General features: G+C 44.1%; 2 protein-coding genes across 2 annotated transcripts in view; both read left to right on the forward strand.

Moving 5' to 3' along the window:
* Positions 1-1,237: 1,237 nt before the first annotated feature.
* Positions 1,238-18,280, forward strand: LOC106608781 (arf-GAP domain and FG repeat-containing protein 2). Its single transcript, XM_014206908.2, has 13 exons — positions 1,238-1,954; positions 6,514-6,607; positions 8,110-8,225; positions 10,069-10,216; positions 11,545-11,671; positions 11,917-12,021; positions 12,815-13,039; positions 14,284-14,356; positions 14,628-14,671; positions 15,073-15,165; positions 15,409-15,528; positions 16,120-16,190; positions 17,211-18,280. Exons 1-13 carry the CDS (start codon positions 1,788-1,790, stop codon positions 17,256-17,258), a joined length of 1,431 nt encoding a protein of 476 aa, XP_014062383.1. The 5' UTR covers positions 1,238-1,787; the 3' UTR covers positions 17,259-18,280.
* Positions 18,281-19,095: 815 nt separating this feature from the next.
* The window catches only part of LOC106608778 (insulin receptor substrate 1-B), an 85,895-nt gene continuing 79,298 nt past the window's right edge, over positions 19,096-25,692 (forward strand). The window contains 1 exon segment of the mRNA XM_014206905.2: positions 19,096-19,933. Within this exon segment, the coding sequence (XP_014062380.2) occupies positions 19,585-19,933 (349 nt within the window). The 5' untranslated portion in view covers positions 19,096-19,584.

The raw sequence follows: 25,692 nt of genomic DNA on the forward strand, positions 1-25,692 counted from the left end.
ACTCCCTTAATCCCATACCAATGTTTAGAAAGAGGTACAATTTCGGTGGTTAGGGTGTGTATTCTTGTTTGGCAACCTCTTGAAATTAATGAAGATACTTGTATTTTGTCTTGCTGAGGCAAGAAGCCATCCAATTAACATAAACACAGACACGTGTGCGCATACACACACCCACACACACACATATCGCATCTCCAAGAGGGCTATTTCAAAACAGAATGTTAAAAAGTCCACATATCCTTGAGCATTAGCTCTACCTCAACACAACATACAGTTCTGTGTAACCAGAGAGGTCTGCACGCCACAATAGCTAGTCTGTGGTTGAGTGGCCTACACAGACCTATCATTACAGAGGCTGATGATCTAGACCCATCATTTATGTCTCTCTGCATGGCCTAACACACGTACATGAATACAGACACACACATAGCCTACACGCACACACACACGTATGCACACACGCATACGCACAGACACACACACACACACACACACACGCATGCACACGCACACACACGCATGCACACACACACACATACGCACAGACACACACACATACACGCATGCACACACACACACACGCACACACACACACGCATGCACACACACACACGCATGCACACACACGCATGCACACACACACACACATTAGGGCACAATGTTCACATTAATAGAATAGAGATGTATATTGTTAAAAGGCCTTACTCTGCTGAAAAGCTGCTACATAGTATGCATGCAGGCCTACAATGTTCACATCCTACACCACCATCAGAAGAGCTTGTAGGATCAAATCACAGGTGTGTAACAATTGCTGCAGGGACTCACCCAGGCCGACACCACCTGACCTGCCTGCACATGGCTCTCCTTTGTAACCAAAAGACATCATTACATTACATGCATTGGCTGATCTGCTCTGAGTGTAAACTCTGAAAACAATCTCAAGTGTTAAGGAGGGATTTACTTTGCGTAGGCTATCTATCTTGAATCTGTTTAATTACTACATGTGCGTAATGACGCGTGCGTAAACCCTTTGGGACCTGTATAGTAACCTATCATATATTGCTTTTTACTGTTCTAAATGGATAGGGTTTTATCAGAAATCGATGTGAAGAGTTAACAAATTCAAGACAGCTAAAACAATTTTTTCATTTCGGACGTCATAATGCAATGGGCGTGATATAGTCTCCCCATGACAGGCATTTAATGTGTGTTGCTGTTACTGTGAAATTAAACTCACATCAGACAACTCAAATAAAATAATCTAGTCATATAGAATAGAATTTCGTAATTATAATGGTTCATTTTTTCTCTTCTCTGTTGGTTAGTTTATTTACCGCTCTGTGCTATGTGTGATCCTCTGTCCTTTCCTTAGCTGGCAATCTGGGTTCCAAAAATCTGTCACCATTCCAAAGCAATGCGTCTTCGTATGTCGAGCAGAGAGCGGGGAGAGATATTTAGAGCGAGACATATTTCCTTCTCCACTGCCGAAGAGAATACCGCAGCTATTAATAAATAAATAACGACGTAGTAAAACTGTTTGACAGTATGACAAGATCTCCTCTGACTTCTTCTGCTAAAGACACGAATTAGCCTGACGCAAACATGTCATATGGGTCTCAAATCACGTTAAAGCGAGCTGCATAAATAATGCGTGCGTGAGTAACATATACTGTAAACGAAGGGAGAAATCAGGGAGGATAGCGGAGGGCCAGTGGTAAGCGGCTCACCACTACGAGCCTGTCGTCTGTGCCAGACCAAAGGCGGGGAAAGCGGGCCGAGACATCAACATGTCGAACCGAAAACATCGGGACAACCAAGAGATATGCGCCCGCAAGGTCCGGGAGTTGGCCCAGGCTGGAGTAAACAAACACTGCTTCGAGTGCAGTCAACCCGGGGTGACTTACATCGATATCACCGTGGGCTGCTTCGTTTGCACGTCGTGCTCTGGAATGCTGTAAGTATGGAAAGCTTCTTCTATAACATGCATATTGCGCATAGGCTATTAGGCTACTTATGCCTACAATTATAATAAAACTATACAACTAAGCCCATTGCATGCCAACCCGGACTCATGGGTAGACGTAACATAGTAAATGTAAATTTGTGTTTCTCCAATTAAAATGTTATGTATTAATTTGTGGGTGTCCATGATCCATTTTGTATGATATGTTATGAATTGCAATTCGTACAATATGCTACAAATTACAATTTGTACAATATGTTACCAATTTGCAAAACGAATGATATGTTACGAATTCCAATTTGTTGTGGCTAATGCTAATGTTAGTTAGGCTAGGGTTTAGGGCAGGGTTTCCCAAACTCGGTCCTCAGGACCCCAAGGGGTGCACGTTTATTTTTTTTGCACTAGCACTACACAGATGATTCAAATAATCAATTAATCATCAAACTGTATAGTGTTAGGGCAAAAACCAAAACATCAACCCCTTGGGGTCCTGAGTACGGAGCTCGGGAAATGCTGGGTTAGAGGTTAAGGTTAGGGTTAGGACTTAAGTTAAAGGGTTAAGGGTACAGATAGGTGTTTGCTAACATGCTAAGTAGTTACAAAATAGCTAAAAAGTAGTAAGTAGTTGCAAAGTTGCTAATTAGATAAAATGCTAAAGTTGGCTGTGATGAGATTTCCACACACAACCTTTGGGTTGCTAGAAGTTCCCAGTATACGCCCACCCATCCACCCTGACCAATCACCCAACTTAATTTTTGTTCCTTAATTAACCTTCTGTCTTATGTAACCATACCAATCGTAACATAATTTGAGTGTCACCGGGGGCACACTGCACCGGGTGCACACTGCCTGCCCTCCAGAACATCTACAGCACCCGATGTCACAGGAAGGCCAAGAAGATCATCAAGGACCTCAGCCACCCGAGCCACAGCCTGTTCACCACGCTACCATCTAGAAGGCGGAGATAGTACAGGTGCATCAAATCTGGGACCGAGACTGAAAAACAGCTTCTATCTCCAGTAGGAATGCACAATATATCGGTAAGCATATCGGAATTGGTCGATATTAGCTAAAAATGCCAACATCGGATGTCTTGTTTAACGCCGATGTACAAAATCGATGTCAAAGCTGACGTGCATACCTATCTAACATAGGTAGATGGCGTAATGACGCCACAAAAAATATAGCACTACACGTGCAACACAGCATTCCTAACCTAGCCCACAATGTCTGCTGTGTGGATCGCGCAGTCAACAAGTCGAGCAGTCATTTGAAAGAGTAAGAACATTTCAGTGAGGCAACTCAAAGGCGAAATCCATTAATGCCAAGATAATGGAATGAATTTCCCTTGACAATCAACCGTTCTCTGTCGTGGATGATGTTGGCTTTCGCAGACTGGTCGAGCACCGGTACACACTACCAAGTAGGCACTATTTTTCAGATGTTGCCCTACCGAAGTTACATAGTATTGTTGAAACTCACATCCATGAGCTACTTGCTATGGGTGTCACTGCTATTAGCTTCACAACTGATATTTGGACCAGCGATGTCAGCCCCATGAGCATTATGAGTCTGACAGCACAGTGGGTCCACGAGGATTTCGTACTGAGGAAAGTGCTCAAGAATGTCCTGGTTCTCATACCACTGCTGCCATTTCAATGGCATTTGAGATTGTTTGAAACCTGGAAACATGAACACTCCTAGCTCCATTCGTACAACTGACTCGAGAAATAAGCTCAACTGCGTCTGCAGGTGACGTGATACCCTGTCATGGCATTGAAATGCCTGCTCAACAAAAATGCCAACACAGACCGTCGGTTAACTTGGAAAAATACTCTACTAGAGGCTGTGAACAAGCGATTCGATGGCATTCTCTGAGCCTCTAATTTGTCGCCACCATGCTCGATGCTAGGTACAAGGACCGCTACTTCGATGCAGACAAAAACAGGGTTTACGTGAAATGTTACAGACACAGCTGGACAAGATGGAAACGGACACAGTGACAGTGCCCACCAAGGAAGAGGCCACGGACAGACAGAGCTGAAACTTCACTGCTTGACATGTATGACGAAATCCTGGTTGAGACTGAACAAATGAACAACGAAACAGCACAGCAAGTAAGTGAAAGAAATAGGTTTTGATTTTGTTTTACTGGTAATGGGGACATACGTAAATGCCAACAAAATTACTTTTTGGTCAGTGTGTGTGTGTGTTGCAACTATTTAACTGTACTAGAATGCTTAAAAGGCTGCACAAATTTTAAATATTGGTTATCGGTATCGTTTTTTTGGGGGGCAAGGAAAATATTGGATATCGGACAAAAATGTCATATTGGTGCATCCTTAATCTCCAGGCTTTCAGACTGTTAAACAGTCACCACCTCCCGGCCCAGAACACTGCCCTGAACTTTAGTCACTGTTACTAGGCCGGCTCAATCCTGCACCTTAGAGACTGTTGCTGTAAGGACCGACGCCGGAGACAAGAAGCAGGTACAGGGAGTTGACATTTAATTAGGAACAGACAAAGAGCAAGACATAAACAGCATCAGCACATGGATTCACAATGACAAACGACAATCAATGCAGCAGCGGGGAACAGAGATGGGGAACTGACAAATATAGGGGAGGTAATAGACAGGTGATTGAGTCCAGTTGAGTCCAATAATACGCTGATGCGCGTGACGGGGGGAAGGCAGGTGTGCGTAATGATGGTGGCAGGAGTGCGCAATGCTGGGGAGCCTAGCGCCCTCGAGCGCCAAGGAGGAAGAGCGGGAGCAGGCGTGACAGTACCCCGCACCATCCCGCACCACCCGGCATCCCATCCGGGCGAGCCTGACGGGCCGGCCGAGGGCACGGGTGCTGGACAAGCCGGCTGGGCGTGAAACCCAGACGAACCGGCAGAGGCGTGAGAGCCTGGCGAGCCGGCTGAGGCATAGGAGCCTGACGATCCGGCTGAGGCATGAAGGCCTGTCGTTCCCGCTGAGGCGTGGGAGCCCGATGATCCGGCGGAGGCGTAGCAGCCTGACTAGCTGGCTGGGCATAAAAACATGACGATCCACGTGAGACCTGACGTGGGATGGGCACCTTCTGTGCCAACCGGGGCAAGAAACCTCTCGAGCCAGCTAGGGCGTGACAGCCCGATGAGCTGGCTTAGGCACCCCCGGTTCCATTGGTGTCGGGCCCTGGACCCGACGTCACCACCAACCGGAACGTCAGTACTCCCTGATGCTTCGTATGATAGCTGCTGCATTCTGTAAGGACCGACGCCGGAGACGAGAAGCAGGTACGGGGAGTTGACATTTAATTAGGATCAGACAAAGACCAAGACAGAAACAGCGTCAGCACACGGATACACAATGACAAACGACAATCAGTGCAGCAGCGGGGAACAGATGGGGAACTGACATATAGGGGAGGTAATAAACAGGTGATTGAGTCCAGGTGAGTCCAATAATACACTGATGGTGGAAGGCAGGTGTGCGTAATGATGGTGGCAGGAGTGCGCAATGCTGGGGAGCCTGACGCCCTCGAGCCTCTGGGGGGAAGAGCGGGAGCCGGTGTGACAGTTGCCCTATGTACATAGGCATTGACCACAGGTCACTTTAATAATGTTTACATACTGTTTTATCCGGACTCTGACATTGCTCGTTCTAATATTTATATATCTCTTAGTTCCTTTAGATTTTGGGGATTTGGGTGTATTGTTTTGTATTGTCAGGTATTACTGCACTGTTGGAGCTAGCAACATAAACACTTTGCTACACCTGCTACATCCGTGCTACACCTGCGATCTGTTAAATATGTGTATGCGACCAATAAAATGTAATCTGATTTGATTACTATGTTACGTCAGGTCTATGAGACCAGGCTGTGCATGCCGATAATGATTAACCAGTATGTTGCATCTGCAGATTCAATTTTAGGATGCTGCTGTTACATTTGAGTATTGACAAGAAACTGTAACATGTGTCTCTTCCTCCCCTTGGTGTCCTATGCTACAGTTAATCAGACTACTTTATCATTTTCAGGCGTGTCCGTAGTCGCGCTCGTGTTACGTTTCATTTCGGCATGGCTCCAGGTTTGGCGTTCTCTTCAGGCTCATGTATTGTATTCTGCATGCAGACCATAGCTCAGATCCCCAACAGATTATAGGCTGTGGCTGAGGGACATTTCGCAAGGTTTCACTAATTCGCAGCGGTGAGATTTCAGCACAGGTTTAGAGTCTTGGACATGCTGTCTCACTCCAAAGAACAGTGCATGAGCACAATATTATGTACTGTTGGGTAAGCCTTCTCTACACTGTATACATTTTCACTATGGCCATTTTCACTGTAACAATTCATTTTCACTTTTTCTCACAGTCACCTGTCATTGCATCCATTTTTTTGAAAAATTTAAATACCCTCTGCAGCCCTTTCCTCTTTTAAATGCTGTATCACAAGTGTTCGTCTTTAGCGATTTATGTTGTTATAAATGTGGAGTGCCCCCATTCACATATCTTACATATCTCTTTTATCGGTTTCTCTTTTTCCAATCTCTCTCTTCTCTCAGGAGAGGACTCAACCCTCCCCACAGAGTCAAGTCTATCTCCATGACAACCTTCTCCCAACAGGAAGTGGAGTTTCTGCAAAACCATGGCAATGAGGTGAGTGACAGTCAGGTGGGCTTGTAGGCGGGACTTAACAGTATTACACCTGTATTTCACCCACCTCATTTCAATTCTGGGCATAATGCTCAAATCTCAGCTGGATACTTCAAGATTTCAACAGCAGGAAAAGGTGAACAAAACGCAACCATGACGCATACTTGGACTCCTAACATTCATTATTAAATATATACATGTCCCATGATGAATAGAGCAAGAATAGATTATATAGATATTATAAATAGATATCATAAATGATAAATGTACATCCTTGGGCTGAGGCCACCAGGAGAGGGATTGAGGCCACATGAGATGGATGAATCTATCTCTCTAAGGAATAGTTTTTTAATGTGAACTAGACTAAATAAGGTCCAGCTAAAATCTCATCCATCTTTATGAGATAGAAGAGGATGCTTGATGCTTCCCTCTCTTGTACCAGTCAGACCAATAGAGTGTAGCACTGTTTGGTGGTTACAGGCTGTTTCTGGAGGAATGTAGGTGCTCTGCCCAATTTGTGCAGTGAATCGGATCGAACATCGCAGTTACTGTACACCCAAACCACCTCATCACTGTGTGTGTGTGTGTGTGGGAGAAAGAGAGAATGTGTGTGTGTGTGTGTGTGTGTGTGTGTGTGTGTGTGTGTGTGTGTGTGTGTGTGTGTGTGTGTGTGTGTGTGGTGAGAGAGCGTGTCTGCAGTGAAAGGGATCAAACTTTACAGTTGCACACAATAATACAATTTAGTTAGAAATGAGTTCATGAGTGCGTGCGTACATGAGTGTCTGATTCATTGCACCGATATCGGGTAGAAAAGTCTGGATAGTCAGATTTGGTTAGATCAATGTGTTGATGTTGATGATTCATAATTAATCAGTGAGCTACAGTAGTGTCGATCAGAGGATGTGACTCTAGCATGTTAACTAATGTGTTGGTAGGCAGATGTGTCTATTGCTCATTTTCTACATTATGTGTGTGTGTGTGTGTGTGTGTGTGTGTGTGTGTGTGTGTGTGTGTGTGTGTGTGTGTGTGTGTAGAAATGTTTAACTACACTTGTGGGGTTCAGCAGTCCCCACAAGAATAGTAAACTAACAAATATTGGACCAACTGGGGACATTTTGTTGGTCCCCACAAGGTCAAATGCTATTTCTAGGGCGTTTAGGGTTAAGGATAGAATTAGTGGTAGGGTTAGAATTAGGTTTCAGGTTAGAGTTAGGAGCTAGGGTTAGTTTTAGGGTTAGGAGCTAGGGTTAGGTTTAGGGTTAAGGTTAGGTTTTCGGTTTAAGGTTAGGGTAAGGGTACTGATTAGGGTGAGATTCAGGATTAGGTTTAGGATTTTAGGGAAAATAGGATTTTGAATGGGACTGAATTGTGTGTCCCCACAAGGTTAGTTGTACAAGACTGTGTGTGTATGTGTGGTGCCTATTGTTGATGTTCTACATCATTATTTGTGTGTTCGTGATTGTGTGTGCGCACGTACGTGTGTCTGCGGCTCTGCACGTGTGTAGGTGGGGAGGAGGACCTGGCTGTGTGTCTTTGAGCCAAAGACAGATGGATGCTTCAACACAAGGGACTCACAGAAGCTCAAGGAGTTCCTCCAGGACAAATACGAGAAGAAGAAATGGTGAAAAAAATCAATAAAGATATCATATCTCCATAAAGATATCTACAGTTGAAGTCGGAAGTTTACATACACCTTAACCAAATACATTTAAACTCAGTTTTTCACAATTCCTGACATTTAATCCTAGTAAAAATTCCCTGTCTTAGGTCAGTTAGGATCACCACTTTATTTTAAGAATGTGAAATGTCAGAATAATAGCTTTTATTTATTTTATCACATTCCCAGTGGGTTAGAAGTTTACATGCACTCAATTAGTATTTGGTAGCATTGCCTTTAAATTGTTTAACTTGGGTCAAATGTTTCGGGTAGCCTTCTACAAGCTTCCCACAATAAGTTGGGTGAATTTTGGCCCATTCCTCCTGACAGAGCTGGTGTAACTGAGTCAGGTTTCAAGGCCTCCTTGCTTGCACAGGCTTTTTCAGTTCTGTCCACAAATGTTCTATAGGATTGAGGTCAGGGCTTTGTGATGGCCACTCCAATACCTTGACTTTGTTGTCCTCAAGCCATTTTGACACAACTTTGGAAGTATGCTTGGGGTCATTGTCCATTTGGAAGACCCATTTGTAACCAAGCTTAACTTCATGACTGTTGTCTTGAGATATTGCTTCAATATATCCACATCATTTTCCTTCTTCATGAAGCCATCTATTTTGTGAAGTGCACCAGTCCCTCCTGCAGAAAAGCACCCCCACAACATGATGCTGCCAACCCCATGCTTCACGGTTGGGATGGTGATCTTCAGCTTGCAAGCCTCCCCCTTTTTCCTCCAAACATAACGATGGTCATTATGGACAAACAGTTCTTTTTTTGTTTCATCAGACCAGAGGACATTTCTCCATGTGCAGTTGCAAAGCGTAGTCTGGCTTTTTTATGGCGGTTTTGGAGCAGTGGCTTCTTCCTTGCTGAGCAGCCATTCAGTTTATGTCGATATAGGACTCGTTTTACTGTGGATATAGATACTTTTGTACCTGTTTCCTCCAGCATCTTCACAAGGTCCTTTGCTGTTGTTCTGGGATGGATTTGCACTTTTCGAACCAAAGTACGTTCATCTCTAGGAGACAGAACGCGTCTCCTTCCTGAGCGGTATGACGGCGGCGTGGTCCCATGGTGTTTATACTTGCGTACTATTGTTTGCACAGATGAACGTGGTACCTTCAGGCGTTTGGAAATTGCTCCCAAGGATGAACCAGACTTGTGGAGGTCTACATTTTTCTTTCTGAGGTCTTGGCTGATTATTTTAGATTTTCCCATGATGTCAAGCAAAGAGGCACTGAGTTTTAAGGTAGGCCTTGAAATACATCCACGGGTACACCTCCAATTGACTCAAATGATGCCAATTAGCCTATCAGAAGCTTTTAAAGCCATGACATAATTTTCTGGAATTTTCCAAGCTGTTTAAAGGCACAGCCAACTTAGTATATGTAAACTTCTAACTCCATGGAATTGTGATACAGTGAATTATAAGTGAAATAATCTGTCTGTAAACAATTGTTTGAAAAATTACTTGTTTCATGGACAAAGTAGATGTCTGAACCGACTTGCCAAAACTACAGTTTGTTAACAAGAAATTTGTAGCGTGGTTGAAAAACGAGTTTTAATGACCCCAACCTAAGTGTATGTAAACTTCCGACGTCAACAGTATATGTCAGACGTACCACCTATTTCGAACTCATCCCAACTCAAAGTTGTACACTGAGTTGAATGTGTTAAATGTCCATTCAAATTATTTTTAGCACAATGCATTTACTTACATTGGAAAAAATGATTTTTTTATTAGTTTAGTCTCATTGAACTAAAATCTCTTCTTCAAATGTAGTCACAGCAACATGGAACTATTTTTCAGGCATTTTTCGAAGAACAAGAGCCGGAGGGAGGTGGAGGGACCCTGGAGCCCGCCGGGGGTGCAGGCCTTACCCTCCTCTCACGGCCCCCCACCCACCCAGGCCCCATCCCACGCCATGCCCCCCTCCGCCAGACCCATACGCACACTGGTGAGATACCTATCTCCTCCGATGGATAGAGGGATATTTCATGTATATAAAGCTTTATTAAATTAAATTGAAGGAGAAAGTGAAGAGGAAAGGGGGGAGAGAGAGAGTGAAGAGAGAGGGAGAGAGAAAGGAGGGAGAGAGGGAAAAAGAAGTGGAGAGAGAGAGATAGAAAGTAAGAGAAAAAGAGAGAGAGAGGTGCTACTGTGGAGAAGAGTAAGAGTTAGTGAGAGTTGTTACTGTGGAGAAGAATAATGGAGTTAGAAGTGTTACTGTGGAGAAGACTAATAGAGTTAGAAGTGTTACTGTGGAGAAGACTAATAGAGTTAGAAGTGTTACTGTGGAGAAGACTAATAGAGTTAGAAGTGTTACTGTGGAGAAGACTAATAGAGTTAGAAGTGTTACTGTGGAGAAGACTAATAGAGTTAGGAAGTGTTACTGTGGAGAAGACTAATAGAGTTAGGAAGTGTTACTGTGGAGAAGACTAATAGAGATAGAAGTGTTACTGTGGAGAAGACTAATAGAGTTAGAAGTGTTACTGTGGAGAAGACTAATAGAGTTAGAAGTGTTACTGTGGAGAAGACTAATAGAGTTAGAAGTGTTACTGTGGAGAAGACTAATAGAGATAGGAAGTGTTACTGTGGAGAAGACTAATAGAGATAGAAGTGTTACTGTGGAGAAGACTAATAGAGTTAGAGGTGTTACTGTGGAGCAGACTAATATAGTTAGACTAATAGAGTTAGAAGTGTTACTGTGGAGCAGACTAATAGAGTTAGAAGTGTTACTGTGGAGAAGACTAATAGAGTTAGAAGTGTTACTGTGGAGAAGACTAATAGAGTTAGAAGTGTTACTGTGGAGAAGACTAATAGAGTTAGGAAGTGTTACTGTGGAGAAGACTAATAGAGATAGAAGTGTTACTGTGGAGAAGACTAATAGAGTTAGAGGTGTTACTGTGGAGAAGACTAATAGAGTTAGAAGTGTTACTGTGGAGAAGACTAATAGAGATAGAAGTGTTACTGTGGAGAAGACTAATAGAGTTAGAGGTTTTACTGTGGAGAAGACTAATAGAGTTAGAGGTTTTACTGTGGAGAAGACTAATAGAGTTAGAGAGAGGTGAATACTGTACCTGAATACTGTACCGATAGAGATCCAATGACACAGAGAGACAGAGACGGATGACCAAAGAGAACCCACTCCAGGTCATCTTCACAGCAAAGATAAAGGGGTGAATAACAGATGAAATGTTAAATGAGGATAATGTAACACAGAGGAGAAATACACCAACCCACTATGTGGTCCCCCCCCCCCCTCACATCTCCCCTCTCCTCCAGTCCCAGTCCCAGCTCTCGTCCTGGGGGGACAGAGTCCCTGCCATCTCCCCTGCGGACATGAGGGCTGATGTGTTTACCGCCCGTGCTCCCTCACGCTCCCAGAGCTTTAGAGACCCCCCAATGAAAGGTAGAACCGTTCACATTCTTTTTTGGTACAATGAATAATGGAGCCTGAGGCAACATTGTTTGACGCCTGTTTCTTCTTTCTCTTTCCACCTCTCTCTATCGTTATGAATGTTTCTTTCCCTTTCTCACTCTTTCTGTTTCTCTCCTTGCCAATCTCTCTGTCCTCTCTACCGCTCTCTCTCTCTCTCTCTCTCTGTCTGTCGCTCACTCACTCTCTCTCGCCCTCTCTCTCGCTCTCTCTCTCAGAGTCTCTACTGAGAGGTATAGAGAGACAACGTCCAGGCTCTCTGTCTTCAACAATGGGACCCCAGAGCCACGCCCCCTCCTTTCCAGCCCTCCCTCGACCCTCAGGTAAAGACCACACCCTTCCCTACTTACATATCTCTCCATTTCTCTCTCTCAACTTTTACCTCCTTAGCCAGTAGCACTTTCAAAAACAACTTCACTTTAGTTGTTTTTTTACCTTTCTTTAACTACGCAGGTAAGGCACGAACCCGTACTGTAATTGATTGTGTCCTGAATTTTTATTCAGAGGTATAGAACAAAACAGAATACAATAGAATATAATATAGCCTTGGTGGGAGTGCATACTGGCCAGTAGTCCTGTACTCTTCTGCTATTAATTCTGATTAGTCCGTTTCTCGCTTCAAAGTCCCTGATCGGAGAACTGGCCAGGTCAAGTAGAGACGCACTGTACCCTGAGATAGATAGATGGAGAGAGAGAAATAACACGAATAAAACTATTTTTAGAGAGTGGACAATGCCCCATTCAACAGGGGCCCAATGGTATTTCACAGCTCAGAATTATGCTATGATTCTGTCCAGGACAGACCCTATCTAGGAACATATTCAACTCCTGCTGGCTGCTAATACATGTAGCATGCTATACGTTTGTGCAAAGCTAGGATTTCCCCAATAATCCATTGAGGTTCTATTTGCTATCTTGTTTTGGTGAGGCTATTGGATGGTCAAGTCACATGGAAAAACATGCATGGGTTGCGTCTGAAATGGCACCCTATTGCCTATATAGTGCACTACTTTGTAGGCCCTGGTCAAATGCAGTGCACTATATAGGGAATTGGGTGCCATCTCGGACTCACCCCCAGCCTTCCTTATCTCGGCCATCTTTGTTTGGTCCTCTCAGGTCGTACAGTGTCCTCCTCGGGGGGCTTAGCCCCCTTCAGGGCCTTCCCTAAGTCTCTGAGCGTGGATTTTGGGGGGCTCAGCCAGCAGCAGAGTCACAGTGCCCTCAGCATCAACCCCCCAGCCCCCAGCCCAAACACACACACAAACCACCAGGACCGCTATGCTGCCCTGTCCCAACTAAACAGTGTCTTCTCTGACACGTCGCCTGGACCTGGACCTACAGGTAAGGGTAGAAGGAGTGTGTGTGGGGGGTGGGAGAGGGTGGGTGTGTGTGTGTGTATGTGTGTGTACACATTTTAGTCCTCACAAGAATAGTACACCAACAACAATTCAGAGAAGTGAGGACATTTTGCCGGTCCTCACTCGTAAAAATACTATTTTAGGCTTAGGGGTTAGGTTTAGGATTATGGTAAAGTTTAGGGGTTAGGTAAAATAGGATTTTGAATCCCAAAAAGACCTCACAAGTATAGTAAGACATAGTGTGTGTGTGTGTGTGTGTGTGTGTGTGTGTGTGTGTGTGTGTGTGTGTGTGTGTGTTAACTAAGTGAGTGAGAGAGTGAGATTATTATCAGTTACATTGCATAATGCCTTACTCTAAATGCCAAGGTTTTACTAAGTGAATGATCCCATTGTGTTTTCTGCACTCAATACTAAACCGTTGGGTTGTTACAGAACAACCTTGGAAATATGTTCCAGTTTAGATTTAGCAATACTACTAACTGCTAACTAATAATAACATAAATGTGCAGGAACAATGCCTTAGGCATATATTATTGTTTTATTCCCATGATTCAATACATAGTATCTCTCCCCTGGGCAATAATATACTGTAGGTAGATTTATGTGTATTTTCTTTTGATTAATATAGCATTGAACTATAAGCTGTTTTTTTTTTACACTGCACAGTCAATAGTTACACCTTGACCAATCACACACTGAGCGTGGAAACTTTGCACCCTATGTCAAATCAAATCAATTACATGTGATCTCTGAAATTAGCCCCCAGCTGAGCCCTGTGCTTATAGACTGGGTGGCTGACAACGTTACAAGGCAGAAGGCCGTATGGTGTTATGATTCAGAGAGGTCTGATAGCTAGCAACAATGACAAGAAGCTGCCATGTGGGGAATCGTATGTGGCTCGTCTCAGCTCGTTGTAGCTTTTTATTGATACCATGTCTTGTTTTGAGGTGTTTTGACTCATGTCTTGTCTATGCTAATATTGGCTAAAATTCGCTAGCTAGCTCACCAACAACTGTAATGATGAATTTGAGGGACAAGTGCTCATTGTGCAAATGTATTTATGTTTTCAATAAACATTTGGAGTCAAAATATAGTTTACATGTTGTCAACAATCTAAGCCCACCCTGTCTGTTTTGCCCCATAGTTGCGCACGCGTCGGTTTTGTTGTTAACCCTAGACAACCAACCCGTCTATGGTTTGTCTATTTATTTGAATGTGTGTTTTCAGCGCCCCCCGGCGGACTACCCCAGTATAGCACCCTATTTGGAAACCGCCTGTCCTCCAGTTCCACTCCTGCCAGGTAATGAATGCAATGTCAAGCAAATACACTTAACATTCCTATTTAATGCATTGAAGAAGTGTAGACTCTGTTAAAGTGCACCAGTCCCGGTACAAATACATTGTTTTATTTGCTCAGGATATCTGCATGCCCTTGGTTTAGTAATTCATGACAGACCCACATCATAGCGGGAGGCAACTGCAATATTAAATTGACTTGTTTTTAATGTTCATGCATGTAATAATATATAGTTGGTCTTAACTCTTTCCTCTTCTTTTCCAACTTTCTTCAGCTCTCCAGGCGTGGATGCTGTGTCGGGATCCCAAACATTTGCAAGTAGGCAGTGTTACAAAAATATGAATCAATCATGGAGGCAGAGGCGCAACCTTTGTTTTAGAAGTTGGGGGGGGACATCTTTTTTAATTTAATTTTTTTAACCTGTCGGTTAAACACTCCAGACACCCTACCCGACAGCCTACCGGTCCTAAAGCACACCTTTGCCTCGTTTTGTATCACGCTCCAATGATAAAACTGGAGGGGACAAAAATGCAATTTCAGAATGTCCCTCCCCCCGTCCCCAGTGAAAGTTGCGCCCCTGCATGCAGGTGTATATTTTTCATGAAAAACTTTGAAAGGCTTGAACATATCCATGAACTATTGTCTCTGTCTCTCTCTCGCTCTCGCTATCCTTGTCTCTCTCTCTCTCTTTCTCTCTGTCTCCTACCTCCATGTCTCAGACTTCCCCAACCCGTTCAGCTCCAGTTCCAGCTCTCAGCAGCAGCAGCCTGCCCTGTCCCCCAGTAACCCCTTCAACAGGTCCACCTCAGGAGGTAAGCTGCCAGCAGAGCACTTCTTATTCAGCCTGGGGGCAAAGGTCAACAATGTACAGTAACAGGGGTAACTGTATATAAGTAATTTATAGACAGTCTTCATTAGTTAATAGTTCATGTAGTTTAGGAATCATTAACATACAGTTATAATGGAGATTTGGGACCCCTGGATTCTTGGTTTATTGTAATATTTCAATGTACTGTGTGTGACTTAACACCCTTATGTTGTGTTTCCCTATGCAGGTGACTCCAGTGGGTTCGTCAGCTCTCCAACCTCAGTGTTCCCTCCGTCCGCCACCTTCCCAACTCCCGCTACCCAGAATGCATTTCCACACAAGCATGCCAACAACCAGGAAGCCAACGGCAAGTATAAGTCTATTCTAATTCTCGTGCTATTGTTTTCGATTCTCGCCAAAATAATTTTGAAAATTTTCTCCAACCGTATAGGACAAGAGCACACAAAAAGTGTTTACCATTTGGTGTTCTATATATATACAAATTACAGTACATGCTTTGCCAAGAAACAAAACAGTTCATCACTGCAGTGCTGCATGGATGTGTTCTCTGGCTGGCCTGCAACAGCATACCCTGTCATCTGTTATATATGGGGGTTGGCCTGTGATCAAAAACAACTCTGCCTCCTCAAACCCTAAGAGGCGCCAACATCACAGCTAATGATGATCACAGCGTCTTCTCCCATGCTTACATAATACCAACTCAGTCCCCAAATATAGAGTTAGAACCCATGGATTTAGAATTAGTGAAACTTCCATGGTCTGAGGGTGTGTTGTCTATTCTAGTAATTATAATTCTAGGTTAGCACCCACTTTCATGTTGGATGCTGGATGATTTCAATGTGTTTGAATAGGGTTCTATGTTTGTCAGACTAGTATTGGATGTATTAGTCTTTGGTCCTAATGTATCTCTGATTTTGGGGTGTTGTTGGGTTTGTAGGTTTTGCCTCTTTCCCTGCATCGGACTCTCAACCCAAAGTTCCTCGTCCAATGTCAGTGAACCCATTCACTGTGAGTATCACACCACACCACAGCAACACTACAATAAGCATTGAGTGTACTTCAATAGATTTGCACAGTTTGTTGGGGATTTGGACCGCTACCTGCTTAATTCTCATGCTAATGCTTCATTCAAAAGGTTTTAGAGGGCTTTTCTGGTGATGTAGATGTACAGCAGGAACTCACCCTCTCCCTCCCTCTCTCTCCCTCCATCTCTCCTCACCCTCTCCCACTCTCTCTCTCCCTCCATCTCTCCTCACCCTCTCCCTCTCTCTCTCCTCACCTTCTCTCTCTCTCATCTCTCCTCACCCTCTCCCTCTCTCTCTCCCTCCATCTCTCCTCACCCTCTCCCTCTCTCTCTCCCTCCATCTCTCCTCACCCTCTCCCTCTCTCTCTCCCTCCATCTCTCCTCACCCTCTCCCACTCTCTCTCCTCACCCTCTCCCTCTCCTCACCTTCTCTCTCTCTCCCTCTCCTCACCCTCTCTCTCTCTCTCCCTCCATCTCTCCTCCTCTCCCACTCTCTCTCCCTCCATCTCTCCTCACCCTCTCCCTCTCCTCACCTTCTCTCTCTCTCTCCATCTCTCCTCTCCCACTCTCTCTCTCCCTCCCTCCCCTCTCTCTCCTCACCCTCCCCTCTCTCTCTCTCTCATCTCTCCTCACCCTCTCCCTCCCTCTCTCTCCATCGCTCCTCACCCTCTCCCTCTCTCTCCATCTCTCCTCACCCTCTCCCTCTCTCTCTCCTCACCTTCTCTCTCATCTCTCCTCACCCTCTCTCTCCCTCCATCTCTCCTCACCCTCTCCCTCTCTCTCTCCTCACCTTCTCTCTCTCTCCATCTCTCCTCACCCTCTCCAACTCTCCTCACCCTCTCTCTTTCTATCTTTCCCTTACCCTCTTTCCATCTCTCCCTCCCCATCTCTCCCACCCTCACTCTTTCCATATCTCCCTCACCCTTTCCCTCCTTCCATATCTCCCTTATCCTTTCCCTGTCTTTCCATCTCTCCCTCCCTCTCTCTCTCTCTCCATCTCTCAGGGGAATGTTTACTCGAGTAGAGGAACATCGCGAAACCCTTTCATCTGATACCGGCGCCCCCGGCTACCCCCCAACCACCCCTGGGCACATGAAGACCAGTGAACTTTAGGAGCTTCTGCCATTTCAATGCCTCTAGAGTATTTTCGCCTTCAGAGAGAGGGGAAACCTTCATGCAGGCTCCTCTCCCCTCTACGTACATGTGTGTGTGGAGTCTCTGTACAGTAATGTTGATCTGTTGAAATAACGTGTACAAATGCGTGCCTGTGTGTGTGTGTGTGTGTGTGTGTGTCTGTGAGTGACCATATATTAAAGGTGTTTGTATGACAATAGAATCCACCTCAGGGCTCAGTGGGTGCCATCAACAAGACACATACACACACACACACACACACACACACACACACACACGCTTCGCTGTTTCTCCCATGTCCCGCTTTTGTGCAACAACAGTCCCATTTGTAAAACAGTACGCCAAATCATCACATTCGGCTTGCTTTTTGGAGCCACCTCTGAAAACGGCCTTCAAAAACTCCCCAAAACTAGCCAGTCCAGTTAGTCAGTCAGCGTGTATCAAGTTACAGAAGGGAGAGATATCCCACTTCAAGGCTATGAGAGCTGAACAAGATGACAAGAGCAAAAAATTATGACAAGCAAGCATTTTTTTCCCATAGTGATGGTTATGGCAGCCTTAACACAACATCCTCCTAATGCATGTAGATAGGAGGACATTACAGACAAGCCTGTCTTTCCCCCCATGTGCTGTGTGTATGTATGTGGAAAACACGTTTGTATTGTTTTATGTCCGTTTTTGTCTTGAGTAAATCATTTGTGTTTCAGTCTCAGACTGCATGCGCTTGGAGGGCTTCAAGAGGAGATACTATTGAATGTAAAAGCTATTTTCAAAACAAAACTGTTTTATTTCTCCCTGTAATGGACCAAATGTTTGTTATTTTGGGTGAAAATAAGAGATTAAATTGATCTCGTGCAAACAAAAGAAAGAGTTCTATTGAGAAAGTGTTTGTAATGATGTGTCCATGTTCATAAATTCAAATATTTGTCGCGTCTTTAAACAGTGTCTAGTTCTTTATTCGGTGTGTGAGAGAAAATATTTCATGATATATAACTTGTAACAAACTATTTGGATAATCAAATATTTACCCAAGTAATTGCTTCCGTTGGCTTTCAGCCAATTATGGATAGCCTATTTAAAAACTTCCCTATTGACAACTTGAAATAGGTCAATTCAACCACCAGGTGGCGTATGTTGCACAGTTTTCTAGCCTTGTCCATGAGGTGGCATATACGCTAAGTATACAAAAGATTAAGAACACCTGTTCATTCCATGATATGGACTGACCAGGTGAATCCAGGTGAAAGCTTTGATCCCTTATTGATGTCACTTGGTAAATACACTTCAATCAGTGTAGACGAAGGGGAGGAGACAGGGTAAAGAAGGATTTGTAAGCCTTGAGACATGGATTGTGTATGTGCCATTCAAAAGACTTAAGTGCCTTTTCTAGTAAAGGTGCCAGTCGCACCGGTTTGAGTGTGTCAAGAACTGCATCGCTACAGGGTTTTGGTCCACCACCCAAAGGACAACTTGACACAACTGTGGGAAGCATTGGAGTCAACATTGATTGAATCATGTAATTATGCCTACACAATGTCAATTTTTCCTACTACAATTAAATCGATCGCACTAACAGCTGTAACTGGGTTAAACTAAAAAGCACAAACAAGCCAATGGTACACAAGAGGTTCGTTCCATCATCGGGGTGAAATTTGATGAGGGTTGCATTTCTGGTTATAAAAAGTCTCAATCGTGCAGCACATCAAATGATCTTCAAAATAACGTTGCTAGTTTCACAATATTGGCTGAAGCGCATAGGCATTCTTATAAGAACGAAACGTCATATGAAATTCGATTCAAGTTCGCACATGAACTCAATACTCTCTCTCTTTCCTTCTCTGCATACTGTCTCTCGCCCTCTTCTGTCACTACGGACAAGCGTTGACTGACAGCTTTTCACAGTAGCTCCACGCCATAGAGGGGACAGGAGGGGAGAGGGCAGCAGTTGCCGCGAAGTATTCAGTACACTGCTGCCAAGCTATACAATACATGGATTAAAGCACTCAGCTAGCTAAATAGTAGTAGCAGACACACTACTGCACAGAGAAAGGGAAGGTAATATTTAGTATAGATTTTAAAATACTGGAGTGGACTAGAGGACCTCTCTCCCTTGCATACATGTGTTAAAGGGAGGGAGGGGGACGAGACTCAAGGATGTTTGAATTATCTAGCTAGCGAAAATATTTTTGCTGTCATTGAATAGAAGTTTAGGTTGTAGTTGAGAAAAACAAGAACTCGAGCGCGATGGAGTGCCAACCACCCGACCCGCAAAGCTACGAGGACGTTCGAAAGAACGGCTACCTCCGCAAGCAGAAATCCATGCACCGGCGATACTTCGTCCTCCGGACGGCCTCGGAGAGGGGTCCCGCCCGGCTCGAATACTACGAGAGCGAGAAGAAATTCCGCGGAAAAACACCCGTCCCAAAGAAAGCCCTGGTGCTGGAGACGTGTTTCAACATCAATAAGCGGGCTGATGCGAAGAACAAGCACATGATAGTGCTGTACACCCGAGCGGAGAGCTTTGCCATCGCGGCAGAAAACGAGGCGGATCAGGACGAATGGTATCAGGCCATGGTGGAACTGCAATGCAAAAGTAAGTAAACATATATATATAGCTACCAAACTACAACGAGCTCTGACTGCAACCCGAGCTCTATATGGCTGCCAAGCGTTAGCGAAGTGGCCACAGTATTATCTGAACGTGGCAGTGTAGCCCACTGCAGCAATTGCTGAAATACAACTTATAAGTTCTTCTTTTTTAATGACATCCAGGATTATGTATATGGTTCTCAATGGGAGTAATTTCACATTGCATGTCAGCAGCGAGGGGTTTCCCACTATTTACTACCAGCGCTGTTTTGCAAATGTCGGTCCCGATTTTATCATAATATTTTGAGGCATGCTCTGAAACAAACTGTGGTGTCAAAATATGTCCAAATTACAATGTGTGGTTACTGTACTTAATATGAAATGCTGCCTATGGACCATCACTTAAATATTATGCAAAATTGCAGTGCATACTTCTTAATAATTAATAATTATTTACCAAGGTACACCAAAAACTACAAATCTCATATTCCAAGTTGCCATGTGTGCTTATCATTGACACCACCCTGAGAACATATCTACGTTATCATACTTTCCTTACTACCAGATGGTCTACTTGCTTCAAAAGTTCAGATGTGGACAAAGAGCTGGTGGTTTGTACAGCGTTTTGAGAAGGGGGGGAAAAACAAGTCGTTTCATTAAAATGTTGCCAGTATCAAGAGTAGTCTTAGCTAGCAGATTGTAACGTCTAATGTGATGCTCAATTAGCCTTTACAGGTTCGGTACTGCAGCGATTTTTCAGCCATTGTAAGCCTTGGGTTGGCATAAGCGTTTTTTCAGGTCGCTAAAATCCAAACATTGAATTAATTATTTTTTTACTTTGTATGAATGGGATGGAAAAACGCTATAAGTGTATCCAGATATAAAGTATGCAAAGAAAATAATGTGTGTGTGTGTGTGTGTGTATGTATATATATCTTTATCTTTTTGAGAACTAACAATCACCAAAATAAAAGCTAGACAGTTGGGAGATTTGAAAATTCACAAAACAATTGATTTAGCAGTATTCATTTTGTTATTATGTTTGAGCAAAAGAGCACAGCATTTTTCCATGGCAAAATGCATATAATTGCAGGAAACTAGCTTTAAAACAGCAACATTTTCTCTCCACTCCATTGTAGAATCACAGGAAATTAGCTTTAAAACTACAACAATTTCTCTGGCTGCATGGCAAAATGTTTAGAATTGCAGAAATGTAGTTTTAAAACTGCAACATTTGTATCTCAGCTCCATGGAGAAATTTGTTTTAAAAAATGCACAATTGTCTCTGTAGTGCCAGGATGGGGACCTCAATGTAGCCTCATGATGGCTGACTGTGCTCATTGCCACGCCCCCCTGCCACTCTCACCACCTAAGCCCCTTTCCAATCCAGAAAAAAATCCCTGTACATTTGGCGTAGCACAGAGAATTTTCGACCTACCTTCCCAACTTGGAAGACAACCAATATCTTCTAAACATACAGTGCATTCAGATAGTATTCACACCCTAGACCTTTTCCACATTTGTTTTCTTACAGCCTTACTCGAAAAGATATATATTTTTTTATTAAAAAATAATTCCTCAATCTACACACAATACCCAATAATAACAAAGCAAAAATAGTTTTTTGAAATTATTGTATAAAATGGAAATATCACATTTACACAAGTATTCAGACCCTATATTCAGTACTTTGTTGAAGCACCTTTGGCAGCGATTACTGCCTCAAGTTTTCTTGGGCATGACACGATAAGCTTCGCACACCTGTATTTGGGGAGTTTCTCCCATTCCTCTCTCAAGATCCTCTCAAGCTCTGTCAGGTTCGATGGGGAGCGTTGCTGCACAGCTATTTTCAGGTCTCTCCAGAGATGTTCGATCAGGTTTAAGTCCGGGCTTTGGCTGGGCCGCTCAAGGACATTCAGAGACTTGTCCCGAAGCCACTCCTGTGTTGACTTGGCTGTGTGCTTAGGGTTGTTGTCCTGTTGGAAGGAGAACCTTCTCCCCAGTCTGAGGTCCTGAGTGCTCTGGAGCATGTTTTCATCAAGGATCTCTCAAATAAAAGAAAATTGTTGGTCACATTCACATGGTTAGCAGATGTAATTGTGAGTGTAGTGAAATGCTTGTGCTTTTAGTTCTGACAGTGCAGCAATATCTAACCAGTAATATCGAACAATTCCACAAGAAATGGAATGAGAATATATAAATATGGATGAGCAATGACAGACCGGCATAGGCTAAGATGCAATACATAGTATAGAATACTATGTATTGCATGTATTGCATCGGCAGAATACTATGTATTGCATCGGCAGACTCAGTATCCTTGGTTTCTCAAACGATTGCGTCGCCTGGTTCACCAACTACTTCTCTGATAGAGTTCAGTGTGTCATATCGGAGGGCCTGCTGTCCGGACCTCTGGCAGTCTCTATGGGGGTACTACAGGGTTCAATTCTTGGGCCAACTCTTTTCTCTGTATACATCAATGATGTTGCTCTTGCTGCTGGTGAGTCTCTGATCCACCTCTACGCAGACGACACCATTCTGTATACTTCTGGCCCTTCTTTGGACACTGTGTTAACAACCCTCCAGACGAGCTTCAATGCCATACAACTCTCCTTCCGTGGTCTCCAACTGCTCCTAAATACAAGTAAAACTAAATGCATGCTCTTCAACCGATCGCTGCCTGCACCTGCCCGCCTGTCCAGCATCACTTCTCTGGACGGTTCTGACTTAGAATTTGTGGACAACTACAAATACCTAGGTGTCTGGTTAGACTGTAAACTCTCCTTCCAGACTCACATCAATCATCTCCAATCCAAAGTTAAATCTAGAATTGGCTTCCTATTTCGCAACAAAGCATCCTTTACTCATGCTGCCAAACTTACCCTCGTAAAACTGACCATCCTACCAATCCTCGACTTCGGCGATGTCATTTACAAAATAGCCTCCAATACCCTACTCAATAAATTGGATGCAGTCTATCACAGTGCCATCCGTTTTGTCACCAAAGCCCCATATACTACCCACCACTGTGACCTGTACGCTCTCGTTGGCTGGCCTTCGCTTCATAATCGTCGCCAAACACATTGGCTCCAGGTCATCTACAAGACCCTGCTAGGTAAAGTCCCCCCTGATCTCCGCTCACTGGTCACCATAGCAGCACCCACCTGTAGCATGCGCTCCAGCAGGTATATCTCTCTGGTCACCCCTAAAGCCAACTCCTCCTTTGGTCGTCTCTCCTTCCAGTTCTCTGCTGCCAATGACTGGAACGAACTACAAAAATCTCTGAAACTGGAAACACTTATCTCCCTCACTAGCTTTAAGCACCAGCTATCAGAGCTGCTCCCAGATCACTGCACCTGTACATAGCCCATCTATAATTTAGCCCAAACTACTACCTCTTTCCCTACTTTATTTATTTTATTTATTTTGCTCCTTTGCATCATATTATTTATATTTTAACTTTGAACTTTCTTCATATAACAAATCTACCATTCCAGTGTTTTACTTGCTATACTTTATTTACTCTGCCACCATGGCCTTTCTTGCCTTTACCTCCCTTATCTCACATCATTTGCTCACATTGTATATAGTCTTATTTTTTCTACTGTATAATTGATTGTATGTTGTTTTACTCCATGTGTAACTCTGTGTTTTTGTATGTTGTCGAACTGCTTTGCTTTATCTTGGCCAGGTCGCAATTGTAAATGAGAACTTGTTCTCAACTTTCCTACCTGGTTAAATAAAGGTGAAATAAATAAAATAAAATAAAATAAAATACAGTATGTACTTATGAGATGAGTAATGCAAGATATCTAAACATTATTAAAGTCACTAGTGTTCCATTTAGTGGCCAACGATTACAAGTCTGTATGTAGGCAGCAGCCTCTCTTGTGTTAGTGATGGCTGTTTAACAGTCTGATGGCCTTTAGATAGAAGCTGTTTTTCAGTCTCTCGGTCCCAGCTTTGATGCACCTGTACTGACCTCACCTTCTGGATGGTAGCGGGGTGAACAGGCAGTGGCTTGGGTGGTTGTTGTAGTTGATTATCTTTTTGGCCTTCCTGTGACATCGGGTGCTGTAGGTGTCCTGGAGGGCAGGTAGTTTGCCCCCTGTGATGTGTTGTGCAGACCGCACCACCCTCTGGAGAGCCCCGCGGTTATGGGTGGTGCAGTTGCCGTACCAGGCGGTGATGCAGCCTGTAAGGATGTTCTCAATTGTGCATCTTTAAAAGTTTGTGAGGGTTTTAGGTGACAAGCCAAATTTCTTCAGCCTGCTGAGGTTGAAGAGGCGCTTTTGCGCCTTCACCACACTGTCTGTGTGGGTGGACCATTTCTGTTCGTCAGTGACGTGTGAGCCGAGGAACTTAACTTTCCACCTTCTCCACTGCTGTCCCGTCGATGTGGACGTCTCGTTTATTTTGTTGACGTTTAGTGAGAGGTTATTTTCCTGACACCACACTCCGAGAGCCCTCACCTCCTCCCTGTAGGCTGTCTTGTCGTTGTTGGTAATCAAGCCAACTACTGTTGTGTCGTCTGCAAACTTGATGATTGAGTTAGAGGCGTGCATGGCCACAGTCATGGGTGAACAGGGAGTACAGGAGGGGGCTGAGCATGCACCCTTGTGGGGCCCCAGTGTTGAGGGTCAGCAAAGTGGAGATGTTGTTTCCTACCTTCACCACTTGGGGTCTGCCCGTCAGGAATTCCAGGACCCAATTGCACAGGGCGGGGTTGAGACCCAGAGCCTCAAGCTTAATGATGAGCTTGGAGGGTACAATGGTGTTGAATGCTGAGCTATAGTCAATGAACAGCATTCTTACATAGGTATTCCTCTTATCCAGATGGGATAGGGCAGTGTGATGGCGATTGCGTCCTCTGTGGACCTATTGGGCCGGTAAGCAAATTGAAGTGGGTCTAAGGTGACAGGTAAGGTGGAGGTGATATGATCCTTTAGTCTCTCAAAGTACTTCATGATGACAGAAGTGAGTGCTACAGGGCGATAGTCATTTTGTTCAGTTACCTTTGCATTCTTGGGTACAGGGACAATGGTGGCCATCTTGAAGCATGTGGGGACAGCAGATAGGGAGAGATTGAATATTTCTGTAAACACACCAGCCAGCTGGTCTGCGCATGTTCTGAGGACACGGCTAGGGATGCCGTCTGGTAGCCTTGCGAGGGTTAACACTTTTATGTCTTACTCACGTCGGCCACGGAGAAGGACAGCCCACAGTCCTTGGAAGCGTGCCGCGTCGGAGGCACCGTATTATCCTCAAAGCGGGTAAAGAAGGTCTTTGTTTCTCTGGAAGAAAGATGTCGGTGTCCGTGACATGGCTGGTTTTCCTTTTGTAGTCCGTGATTGTCTGTTGACCCTGCCGCATACGTCTCATGTCTGAGCCGTTGAATTGCGACTCCACTTTGTCTCTATACCGGAGTGGTTTTGGGTCGTCCTCTGGAATCAGTTCAAATGCCTTGGGTGGTGCGGACAAAGGATCTGCTTCGAAAGTGTTATTCCTGGTTGTAGTGCTGATAAGTTGACGTCGCTCTGATATCCAATAGTTCTTTCCGGCTGTATGTAATAACATTACATAGATTTTCTGGGCTAACAATGTAAGAAATAATACACAAAAAAACAAAATACTCAAGTTTCCTAAGGTCTAGAAGCGAGGCATCCCTCTCTGTCAGCGCCATTGGGTTGTACAACTCTCTGTACTTTGCTACGTTCATCTTTGCCTCAATCCTGACTAGTCTCCCAGTCCCTGCCGCTGAAA

The sequence above is a fragment of the Salmo salar genome, chromosome ssa07, assembly GCF_905237065.1.
Source record: "Salmo salar chromosome ssa07, Ssal_v3.1, whole genome shotgun sequence".
Classification (NCBI taxonomy): domain Eukaryota; kingdom Metazoa; phylum Chordata; class Actinopteri; order Salmoniformes; family Salmonidae; genus Salmo; species Salmo salar.

What these genes read in the sequence shown, in the direction of transcription:
- LOC106608781 (XM_014206908.2), top strand. Translation starts at nt 1,788, where the DNA reads ATGTCGAACCGAAAACATCGGGACAACCAAGAGATATGCGCCCGCAAG. An exon ending in CCAGACCCATACGCACACTG is followed by an intron (nt 10,217 to 11,544) that starts GTGAGATACCTA and finishes CCTCTCCTCCAG; the next exon opens with TCCCAGTCCCAGCTCTCGTC. An exon ending in TAGAGACCCCCCAATGAAAG is followed by an intron (nt 11,672 to 11,916) that starts GTAGAACCGTTC and finishes TCTCTCTCTCAG; the next exon opens with AGTCTCTACTGAGAGGTATA.